The 12,500-nt window shown below is 41.6% G+C and overlaps 1 protein-coding gene across 3 annotated transcripts in view; it reads right to left on the bottom strand.

Annotated features, from left to right (window-relative positions):
- Nucleotides 1–12,500, bottom strand: part of LOC143297964 (myosin regulatory light chain A, smooth adductor muscle-like) — a 26,322-nt gene that overhangs the window by 2,075 nt on the left and 11,747 nt on the right. Inside the window, exons 1-6 of one of the 3 annotated variants that reach the window (XM_076610595.1) lie at nt 9,883–9,952; nt 8,943–9,029; nt 5,990–6,065; nt 4,734–4,835; nt 4,121–4,199; nt 2,799–2,847 (exon numbers count right to left, since the gene is read on the bottom strand). In XM_076610595.1, the coding sequence (XP_076466710.1) occupies nt 2,799–2,847; nt 4,121–4,199; nt 4,734–4,835; nt 5,990–6,065; nt 8,943–9,029; nt 9,883–9,912 (423 nt within the window). In that variant the 5' untranslated portion in view covers nt 9,913–9,952. Of the gene's footprint in view, nt 1–2,798; nt 2,848–4,120; nt 4,200–4,733; nt 4,836–5,989; nt 6,066–8,796; nt 8,866–8,942; nt 9,030–9,882; nt 9,953–12,500 lie in introns of those variants that run through there. The other 2 variants (XM_076610601.1, XM_076610609.1) reach the window with 2 other exon arrangements.

A 12,500-nucleotide genomic window follows, 5' to 3' on the forward strand; every position in this document is an offset into this window, starting at 1 on the left:
TGTACTGCTGGTCACACGCCTTGGCTGAACCAAACATCACTGCGTTTGATGAGCATGGTGCGGTGCACACTGTGTTCTTTCGTATAGGGTATAAGTCCAGTCAGCTTTCCAGTCCGGCCACTGAGACCTCACAAACTGCAGCGAGTCACTGCGCCGCTTGATACGCTCATGGATTGATCAGACTGATCTGAGGAAGCTGCAGGAATATTTTAAGGTTCGTACTCCATGGGCAGAGAACTGGTGCTTTTGAGTGCTTTCCAGCAGCGTATACAGAGATATATACGACGCAGAGGAATAAACCAGTGCACTCGACACGCTCATGCGTGCACTATGTGTCCACTGCACACATTGCATGGAGGCTGCCTGTGTTATATTTGGCAAGTTTTCAGTACGTCCGTTTTTTTGTTTTTGTTTTGTTTTTTTAAATCAGGGGTGGAAGGGGGTATTTGGGGTGGGGGTGGGGGTCCAGGGAGGTAGCGGAAGGGGAGGGGTGTTCCAGCAAAACTTGCTATGACTTCATTGTTTTTGCTATGAAAATAACAATAAGATGGAAACAAAGGCTGTGCTATGACATGAATAAATCGTCTGTATACCCTGCCTCTTTCCGAATATAGTTACAAACAGAAAACAGCTTTGTATTGTTATAACAAAGAAATTCTTATCCTCCATTCCCCCACGTCATGAAAAACAACAACAACAACAACAAAAAAAACCACAAAAAAACAAACCCTTCAGGTACTGGACTGTCACAAAGAATCTATATCAATCATAACTGAAATATGCACGTACTGTGAATCCTTTGCGTTTGACCGTCTCCACCCACGTCCGTATGTTTGTGCATGCATGTCACAGTGTGTGTCCGTGACTCGGTGTGCGCATGTGCGTGTGTATGTGTGTGCGCGTAGGCCTATGTACGCATACTGCGTTCGTTCACCTAAGATTGCATGCATGCGCACGCGCGCACGAGAGAAAGAGAGAGAGAGAGAGAGACGCTCACTTAGAACTGAGGTTAGATTTATACTATGATCTGAGATGCGATTCGATTCATGTCACCGGAGATTAGAAAAGAGAGATAAACCACTTGACAAAATTGCTGAAGCCAGGGAGCCTGCGCCGCGACATGCATTCATTATTCATGAGCTGCCTTTGCCCCGCCCAAACTAAAGGAAAGCGTCAGTCGAACGCAGTCTCCTGAGTGATTTTATAATTTGGATTACACCTTTTTTCCCTTTTCTGTTTGCTTCATCCCACGCAGATGTCAAACTCAATTTTGTTGTGAATAACATTCCTAAATATTTATATGTATTGGTTACTTTTATTTCCCTATCACCACAGCACCATTTTTCACGAGTCGAAAGATGACCTCCATTGCGGAAAACTCTTGTCTGACACACCCATAGGGTTACAAAATCAATTAAATGCCCTTAAGCAAGAAACAGACAGACTACAACAAACAGTTAATCTCGACAAGAACAACATCATCAGCAAATAGCATTAAGAGCAAATCTGTTGCGCCAGGTATCATTTGTATTCCATGTCTCCCCTTCTTTGATAACTCCACTGCCAATTCACCGATGAAAAAGGAAAACAGCTGTGAGCTTAGCATACAACCTTGTTTAACCCCTCTTGGACACTGAAAAAAGTCTGAATAAATACCTTTGTCACGAACACATACAAGTACAGAATCGTAGATGCTTTTAACAGCCATGTAAAACTCCCGAGAGAGAGAGAGAGAGAGACAGACAGACAGACAGAGACAGAGACTTAGAGAGAGAGAGATAGAGCACAATACAACGGTCTGCTCGGGCAACATGACGCGTTCGTATATATATGAATTATATATATGATTATGTACATATAGATAGATTTAGATTTACATACTGATAGATCTATATGAAATTATGTATGTATGTATTCATGTATGTATGTATAGACAGATGTTAGAAGAGAGACAGAGCTGAATATGTGTTTTATGTTTTGATATATATATATATATATTCTTTTTTTTTGAAGAAATGGTGATGTAAACCAGAAAGTATGAAGAAAAAGTAGCGTTACGAAAACGCAGTTCAATAATTTATAACTGTCTCTCTCATGTGCAACACTGCGCTGGGGAGGGGGGGGGGGGGGAGTTGGTGGTGGGGGGAGCTGCTTTATTTTCTTTTTATATTATCTACATTCAAGCAGATGCAAACGTGCTAAAAAAAACCAAGCAAAAATGAATCGGTTTTCATTGTATACAGCGAATCTTACTACACGTGGGAAATTCCAGGCATAACTTAACTTTCGCTTTACTGCAGCTGAACCGTCAGAACCGACCAGTTTCCTTCAGGTGGGGAAGGAGAGGGTGATTTACCCCCACCCTTCCGCACTGCGTGTGTGCCCCAAAACGGCTTCAGCACTGTTATAGACAGTAAGAAGGGGCCTGCCGCGAGTGGTTTATCTCTCTTTTCTAATCTCCGATGTCACATACAAACCACATCATTATACTCGTATTTACAACAACAGTTTATCACACACACATACACGCGCGCGCAAACGTAATGCACACACACACAAGAAAACATGACCAGGTTTTACTCTATGAGCCAGACAGCGGCCACATGAAATATTATTAAAATTTTGATATGATTATGATTTCCTGCTTAGTTTAAGTATCATAGAAATGATCAAAACAAGATTGTTGAATGCACAGTCTAGCAACAAGTGGATGGTTTAAGTGAAAACCACAAGAAGAAGACAATTATTAAAGAGGATATTTTGATTTTACGTAGTTCCTTTCTTTGACGAAAACCTACCTCATCTGCGGTGAAGTTGTCTCCCATGTTTTGCAACAAGTCTTTCAAGCTGCAAAAAAACAAAAGCATCATCCGTTTAGGGAACACCCATTGTAGCATTATACTACCCCGTTCCCTGTGTGTGTGTGTGTGTGTGTGTGTGTGTGTGTGTGTGTGTGTGTGTGTGTGTGTGTGTGTGTGTGTGTGTGTGTGTGCATTCGCACGCGTGCGCATGTGGCTCAGTGTTTTTACTGTATACTTAACCCTTCTCTCCTCCCCCCCAACCCGTCCACCCTCTACCCAATTCACCATCCTCCTTTTTAAAAAAACAAACAAAAAACAACAACAAATAACAACAAAAAACAAACAAAAAAAAAAAACAAACAAAAAAAAAACCGCACACACAAAAACGAATAGAAACATCTTCAGAATTTTACTGCCTCATTGTGTGGTGCAGCTGCCAGCATTTAAATGAGAGACGGGAGGACGAGAGGACAGCAACTGCTTCCTTTGTTCTCGGTATACCTAATAGGTAAGGATGCGAAGAAGGCAATAAAAAGGGGGAGGTGAGGAGGTAGGGTGATAGGAGAGAAGGGGAGAAAGGAGGAGACAGGGGAAGAGGGAGTACACAGGGGGGCGGGGATGGACGGAAAGAAAGGACAGACTCAATAAGAGAGAGACAAAATACATGGGAAGACGAAAGACTCTGGACAAAACTCTCTCTCTCTCTCTCTCTCTCTCTCTCTCTCTCTCTCTCTCTGTGTGTGTGTGTGTGTGTGTGTGTGTGTGTGTGTGTGTGTGTGTGTGTGTGTCTTACTAACTAGCGTTGGCAGCCATCGTAACATTCCACGAGAAATATGCACTTGCGTAACTGAGATATGGGTGTAATTGGAGATGAATTTCAGTTTGTAATGGAATGTCCAAACTTTGATGATCTAAGGAATAAGTTTATTCCTAACAAGAGTTTATGAAACCAAAGTCCGTTTTTAATTTTTGAAATTTATTCCAAGCAGACAGCAAGTGTACTTAACTGGAAAATCCAAAAAGAAGGGTTGTTGTTTTTTACGAGATGTGTTCTTATTCATTATTTAATCACCTATTCCATGTGTTGGGATGATTGTTCAGAATTTTGTATTGTTTAATAAATCACCAAACGAATTTTCTCAGTTGACTTTTAATGCTGTCTAGAATGTCAGTAACGCATATGCCGCTTATATTCATCTTTCTTGCCCCAACATGGATCAAAAGATGTGTGTGTGTGTGTGTGTGTGTGTGTGTGTGTGTGTGTGTGTGTGTGTGTGTGTGTGTGTAAAACAAGCCAAGAAACACTACGTGATACTTACTACTCTTCAGGGAGGGTGCCTTTGCCCTCATCGTCAAACATGGCGAAGGCGTTCCTGATGGCATCCTCGGGATCCGTACCTGACGACCAACACACAGTCAACCCATTAATGATCAGAAGTCAACTCACTACAGATCAGAAGTCAACTCATTAAACATAAGGTCAACCAAATAATGATCAATTGTCAACTCATTAAACATAAGAATTCAACTCATTAATGATCAGGAGTCATACCATTAAACATTAGAAAGTCAACCCATCACAAGTGAGCCCAATACAAATCAGAAGTCAACTCATCACACATCAGAAATAAATCCACTACACATCATCACTCAACCCTGTGCAGATCAGAAGTCAACCCACTATACAACCCTTGAGGCCTACACACCAGGTCAAGCAATTACTCATCAGAAATCAACCGGAAGTCAGCCCATTACATTTCACAAATCAACCCCATTGTAGACCTCAAAGGCAGCAATGAATAACACAACGCTAGAACGTCCTGTGCATTAACCTCCTATCCTTGTCCACTAGCACTGGTCCTGTCATGTTCTATTCTGTACCCCCGCCCTCACCCGGCCCGTCCCTGTCCCTCTATCTGTGTTGCCCCTTACCGCTGAGTTTCTCTCCGAAGAGGTTGAGGAACATGGTGAAATTGAGAGGTCCGGGCGCCTCTGCCAGCATCTCCTTCAGCTCCGCATCTGGCGGGATGCGGCCTGCACACAGCACACACACACACACACGTCCATTGTGTCTACAGGATTACATACAGAAAAAGCGAACATTCTGTCCCAATCCTACTACATAATATACACAGAAAGAACTGATAGATATCTTGTACTTCCCCAGTTCTAGACATTGTTGAGATAACGAAGAAAAAAAATACGCACGTTTCTTATTCAAGACAGTTGTATACAAACAGGCTGCCCCAACTCAAGATGAAGTAAACTTTTCTGATTCTAGACAAATGTATACAGAAAGAATAAACAGCTTCTGCTGCTCCAACCCGAGATGTTTGTATACAAGATATAAGAATACTTTATCACATCTACTGAAAAGATAACAACAAGGATCTATAAATTCAGAGAGAAGTATGCTTATGAAGGCCTACAAACGAAAACAGAACAGGAACCTGCAACAGAAACAGGAAACCCCTTAATGCTGGATTGAAAACAGGAAATTCCCTTTCCGTTCTGTGGCCTATCACCATATGGTGTCTGTAGATCCTTTGGGTTGTCGTGACCAAAGAGGGCTAGTCACACACCCACAATCTGTTCGTCCTCTACTCGTCTACCTCTTCGAATGTTCTTTTTTTGTTCTTCACTCTTAAGCCCCAAGCGTCTGCGCTACAGTATCAGGCAAGTTTGAGAACAAAATGCGCGCGTGTTTCGTCCATGTAATGTGCGCAAGTGCGCTTGCAAGTGAAAGAGTTGAGAACAGTGATGCAAGAGTTAGCAAAATTGGCAACAGAGGAATGAACTATGTGTCCAGGATGAGGTACACTTTTGGCTGCAAGGCCATTCACATAATACATGATACTGACTAGATCAGTCACAAGATACACGGCACTGACTAGATCAGTCATAAGGTACATGGCACAGACCAGATCAGTCACATGATACTCTAAACTAACGTACATTGTGGGTGGTGGGAGGCTGTCAGCAGAGCAGGCAGCGATGGGACATTGGGACTATCCTCCATTCTTCAGCCAATGGAGATTATGCAGACTGGAGCGATACCTTTGTCTCCGCTCTTCAGTCCCTCCATGGCTGAAGCAGGGAAGACCCTAAAGTTACCCACCGCCATCTCCTCAAACGACAAACATCTCATCACCCGACAAAGTGAGCCCTGCCGTTCTAGGATGACCTACCCAAGTTGGAATACATGTCCTTCAGGTCCTCAATGTCGATGATACCATCTCTGTTCTGGTCGATCATCGTGAAGGCCTGTGGTCAGACAGTTCACATCAGTCGGCTGCTTACAGACCACACACACTGCAGTTGACGGCACAACAATCCTCACAATGTATCTCACAACAGCACAGCCGGCAGTCTACACACACTGTATATGATTGCAAAACTTCCAAACCATCTACACGTGTTCGGTATCACATGCTCACAATACAATCTGAATTTTCAATGAAAACAAGTATATAAACAAAAAGGTAGAACTGTACAACATTTCAAACCAACCCCAGAGGTAAACACCCGAAGAAGATTTTGCAGCATAAAAATCGAAAGCTTATAAATTTGTTTTTGAGTGTTTCTACAGGAAAAAAAAATCAGTGCTTCAAACCTCTCCACAGGCTAACGTCCTGTATTTGAATATGACGTTCACAATTTCTCGTTAGTCAGTTGACGTGGCTCCTAAGAAACTAACATGCAGTGATGTATGCAGTCTCTCGCTGTGAACAGGAAACACTAGATATGTGCGATATGTTCTAAATATATACATTTACTGGAAAAAGACTACTGTTCTTGATGAAGTGCATTTCAAAATGACTCCGATTCCAAGCAACAGGCAAGGTGACTTGTTCAGTGTTAGCCTACTGATACTGTTGAAACAAATCACACGACTGATAATTCAAGCACCTAACCCTGACACTGAAGAAGATGATACAGAAAATTCTGGCATTTTAGACGTTGACGTATCTGATGTAAAAGTTGGCAGGAAAAGTGTATGACAGTGCGGCCTGCTGAGAGGCAAGTGACAAGGACGGGGTCAGGTTTTGTTGTTTTGTTACTCGTCAGTCGGTTACAGTTTCCGTGCAGATTATGTATTACCCTTCACGTTTTTGTGTATGACTGGATCTGTACCTGGTAAACATTGTCACCATATTTCAATGTCTATCTAGTCACGTGCTTTCTTTTTGTTTTCGCTTTTCTAGCCAGTCCAGATGGCTGGTTTTCTGGAGAAAGTGCGTCCCAAAGCGCTTGGCATCGAGTTTTAAACAGTCCTTACAAGTGTAAGTGATTTCAACAGTGTCAGAAGAATTTCTTTGACTGGTGTAAGCAGTAAGTTATTAAAAATCTGCTACTGAGTTAGTAAAGAATCTGATCAACATCATGTGAATTCATGTTAAGATTATGTATTACGACAACCTGTCTGAACTACAGACAAGATGGATGAATGATCTGAGTGCCATGAAGTATCAAGTATGACCTATATTTTTTTCAGAAAAGATCACTGCGCTGCCATGCTACACTGGTTACCAATAAGTAAATAAACAAATAAACAGTAAATGAGTAAAAGTGTTAAAATGAAACAACAAACAAACCAACAAAACAAAACAAATTCTTAACAAAAAATCCTATATCAAACTACGTTTCTAGAATGCAAATGAAGCGTAAAAAGATCATTTTAGAAAGAAATAATAAGGAATACACAGACATCGTCTATCTTTGACATTGTCAACTACTACACTTATTTACTTTACGAATTTCTCACATGCAATGAAAATATTACAGTGGATTTGACCTATTTTCATTAAAAAAAAAAAAAAAAAATGATAAGCAGACATAACGTTATACTTTGTTACAATTCTATTGAAAAATCACTTCAACAAATGAAATAATTGTATGAAGAGAGATGGACTGTTAAAATTCATTTTATTGTTTCAGAGGGAGGGGGGCAGTATATGGTCATGATGGGGGGACGGGAAGGGAACAGTGTCAACCGCTGGAAAACAAGTGTCAGTTGTTATCTTTCAAAACAACAACAACAACAACAACAACAACAAAAAAGAAAGAAAAAAAGAGAAGAAAAAATGCTGCATGCTGAATGAAACGTTACATGAGTTAGCAATGCTTACAACTGTGACCCGTGTTTGCCACATCAACGGGTGCACGATGGTGCGAATTAAAGATAACAAAAAAGCTTATTAGATGGGGCTGGGTCGGGGGATGGATGGAGAAGATGGGGACCCACGTCAACTGTTATTAATCACGGGTAGGTACAGAGCAAAAGCTTGACGAAAGCATTTCACACACACACACACACACACACGCACGCACGCACGCACGCACGCACGCACGCACGCACACACACACACGCACGCACGTGTGCGATAATAAAAAAAAAACAATTGAAGAAGCAAAACCTGATAACAAAAGCACAGCAAATTATGAAATAAAGCAGAAAATAGAAATGAAAAAACCACACCATGTAACTTTCATTTCTGTACTCCACGAATTACCGCCTGGTGATTGTGTGTGTGTGTGTGTGTGTGTGTCCCCCAAGTCTTGCAATTTCTGTTCTCATGTCCTTGCTTAATCTGCTGTGTTCTTTTCTTTCCCTTTTCAATAAAGTGTTAGTGTTCTTTTCTCAGTATCTTTGTTGGTCAGTGTTGTTATTGTCATTGTTGTTGTGGCTGTGGCGGTGGAGGTGTGGAGTTGGTATGGCTGATACAACGTGGGGACGAGGCTTGGGGGTAGGGGTGGGGGTCACGGTCCCAAACAAAAGCTTCCACGCCAAGGGAACGACTGGAAGGAGGTTCCCCCACAACCCTGCAAAAAAAAAAAAAAAAAAAAAAGAAAAAAAAAGAAAAAAAAGGTGGGGTTGGTGGTGGTCGTGGTGGAGGGGGGTTGAAGAGGGAGGGGGTTTGGGGTCAACCCAGGGGAGAGGCACAAACAGGATTTTCTGTTAGAGGGTTTTTGGACTTTGAACACCCTTTCAGACCTCTTTGAACTCCTGCACTTGGGCCTGGCGAAACATGGCGAAGACATTGGATGTCGCGCGTTTCTTTCCCTGAAAGACAAGCAGAGCGCAACACCATTGACAGGGGGGCCACGACTAGCGCACTACCAAGGGGCCAGCACTCTCACCTCCTTCATCTCCTGCATCAGCTTCTTGGACATTTTAGCAAAGACGTTGGAGGTGGCGCGTCCCGCCCGACTCTTGGCCTTCTCTTCCTGTGTGGGCAGGCACCGGCAGCACGGCACCGCGAGGCGGGGAAAGAACGTTTCGTTAGACTTCATTCTCTGACCGGCCAATAAAATGCCACTGCCTTCTGTCTACTACCGTATGAGCCTACACCACTGTCAATCACAGCACTCACTTACAAAAAAAACAACAACTGGAATTTCATCCTGGGTTTCCGCTTTGTTTCAATTTTGTTTTAAAAATCAGCGTGACCTTACTAATGGTGTTTCATGAGAAGAAACGTTCGTCAATAAATACCAAACTGCTAAAATTCCATCATGGTTCCTGTTTGTTATACAATTTGAAAATCGCCGTGACATTATAACAATGGTGTTTCGTGAAAAACAACAACCCAACCTTCTATAAACATACTTAGTAAGGTAGCGAGCATAATTTTAAACTGGAAAACAGTCTGTCTTACAATTACAAATGGATATGTTATTTTAATTATTAATGTCTCTTTGAGCTCCTCACTTTCTATTCGTATTTTTATTTCACAATTTTAAAAAATGACAGTGTCATGCAATACCATATGTCAATATACGAGTATGTATATTTTCACAGTCTATGGATCTCCTCGACTTCCTTAGTTTCATGTCTTCCTGCTCTGTTTCGTTTGTAAAGAAATGCATACAAGAATATTTCTAAGCAGTTAAACTCGAAAAAAAGAGACAATTCACAAGAGGAATGCCAGTTTACGCATAGAAACAAACTTACATATTTTCCATGATCTGGTTTCGTGACTTATATCAAATTGCCTCAGAACCAGTGGCAGTTTCTTGGCCTCATCACATCACGAGTACTTCTCAACGCCAACTTCTATAGAAGAAAGATGCAACACACCAAGACTACGCATGTCCACTTCCATCTCATCTACTTCCGGGGTGACACACTTCCGGCAAGGCAAACTGGGGAAGGAAAGGACTTCCTAGAATCAGAAGGAAACACACAGCAAGGGCACGTCATCAAGCCGCACAGAACGACTGGAAGCTCACATTCTTCAACAGTCAACTGACATCAACATCAACATCAACATGAAACACGTGGAACAAACAACTCGTGCACAATCAGCTGGTACCTGCTCTAATTCGACAAGGCTGGCTGTAATACGCATGCTCTATAATTAAGCACACACAGAAAAATTAATCATCCATTACTTGGATGTGTTGAATTCAGTCCCAAGGTAAAGCGAAATCTGCCATTGTTTCTTTTTCGCGGGCATTTTACAGCCCGTTAAGTTGAACTGGAGGACAGACAGATCCTTTCCTGGAGACTGAGTTCGACAACATGGATTCTGCTCTACCACACTAATTTTTCTGTTTTCAACAGCCTTCATAGTAGTCAGCAGCTCAGCTACTACTCTGTCGTGAGAGCAGCGTTCTACTCATTTAAGCATCACGTGTTCACATCACACCACCTTCACAAATTGCTTCTAAATTTATTAAAATAAGCTTCACGTGTTCACATCACATCATCTTCACAAACTGCTTCTAAATTTAGCTGCACTGGCACACTACAAAGGCATGTATGCGTTATCCATCACTGTATTGCACTGTATCATCTAGCCATTCAAAATGCTAACTACAAAACACAGAACTATACATGCACGATGTTCACAGTATGACAAATATAATCTCAGTATAGTAGGCAATATGAAACAAGTATAAATGTCAACAAAACCATGAGGAACTTTCGATTAATATTGAACACTGAATATTGAATTCTCTGTTCTGGTTTGAGAAGCTTGATGCATGAAAAGACGAACATTGATAACTCCTGACAACAGTTAAAACATTACAGTCCACAAAACCTTAGTCCTGGCAACAATTGGAGCATCAAGTTCAGACTAGCATTACCCAGCCTCTGAGAAGCCTTCATCCTGTGCAGAGTAGTGAGGAAGTAGTACCACGTTGAAACATGAATCACGAGGTCCGGCCTGCTAGCAATTGACCCCAAACGGGACACAAACTGTGCCACTCGTTGTTGATGGAATGTTTTGTGTCACCAATCACGGAAGCTGCTCAGTAATGGAATTCAAATCTCTGTCTATTTTTCTTCCTTATTTTCTTCTTACTGATCACCATCCTGTTCTCATCATCCCCATTTTCCTCCTGCCTTTACATGCGCCTGTGCCCTCGGATGGGCTGTTAATAGTATTATTAACAATAAGAAATCTCTCTACTCTATCTTTTTCTGCTCCCTATCAGTAGTTCTTCGTCTTCGACTTTAGCATCTTCATCTTTGTCTTCTCACATATCTGGCCCACGTTTTGTTTCACAGCAGGAATGATAAGTTGGGGTAACGCCTAACTTGTAGCAACGCTTGTCGTCTCGTGCAAAACGGTGCGCACATCACTGACATTTCACGTCTGGGAAACAGGAGCCGAGTTATCTTCCTTGCTTACAAGAAGGGCGCCACTATCTCTAGCAACCAAAGCGGCCAGAGGGCGGCCTTTGCGTTTGCAATCAAAATGCTGATAAAACTGAACAATAAATACAGTTCTGCTCTACAACTACGCCTCCGAATATTTTTCTTCGTGCTAAACAAAGGAAACCCTTGTAACAAAATGATCAAATGAAATGAGACGTGATAATTCTGCCATGCAAACAGCAGCCACAATAGCACTGGTAATCGCATTATCAGTCATTCAGGTAAGTTTTCTTATCCAATTCATCATGTTCTAAAATGACACTGGACATACGACTGCACAATTGTGATACTGCACTGCAACAAGACTTTGGTCTGTTTCAATTCATACACAGTTATAAATAAAAATAGTATAAACATCAGTGTTTTAACATTTACCGTAAACAACACACACACACACACACACACACACACTCTCTCTCTCTCTCTCTCTCTCTTGCATTCACATATCCATGCACATATGCTAATATCAGTTCAGTTATTATGAGATAGAAGCATGTCCCAACAATAGTCTAAAACACCTTCACTTTACATCAAAACTTTACAACAAAATTGATATAACTGATCATCGACAAACTTTCTCGCTCGCTGTACAAATAGTATTGAAAAGGTTTCCATTGCTTTAATCTATTTTGGAGGTGGGAAAAATCGAGGAAGAGATGAAGTCGAGCACACTTTTTCAGGTCTTTACAAGAGACTGGGAAGGGCGGGATGGATGAATAATACCCTTCCAATTGCAATGACAGAAAGTTAGAAAGCTGATTAATCTTGGAAGTTTGCCTCAACTGCCGAGTCGATTCGTTTTAGTCCAGAGACGTAACTTTCCTACACTGTGAAATAAACAACCCCATTCAGTGGACTGCTTCTTTTAGTGTTATAAAATGGACTGCTTTGTATAGTGTTGTAAATGGACTGCTTCATTAGTTTTGTAAAATGGACTACCCCATTCAGGGTATGGAACCTGTGATAAGAAAATGAAACTGCGTGGAGTTTGAATAAATCAAAATCCTGGATGAAAAGAAGGGAAGAAAGTC

This window comes from Babylonia areolata, chromosome 2 (assembly GCF_041734735.1).
Source record: "Babylonia areolata isolate BAREFJ2019XMU chromosome 2, ASM4173473v1, whole genome shotgun sequence".
In the NCBI taxonomy this organism is placed as follows: domain Eukaryota; kingdom Metazoa; phylum Mollusca; class Gastropoda; order Neogastropoda; family Buccinidae; genus Babylonia; species Babylonia areolata.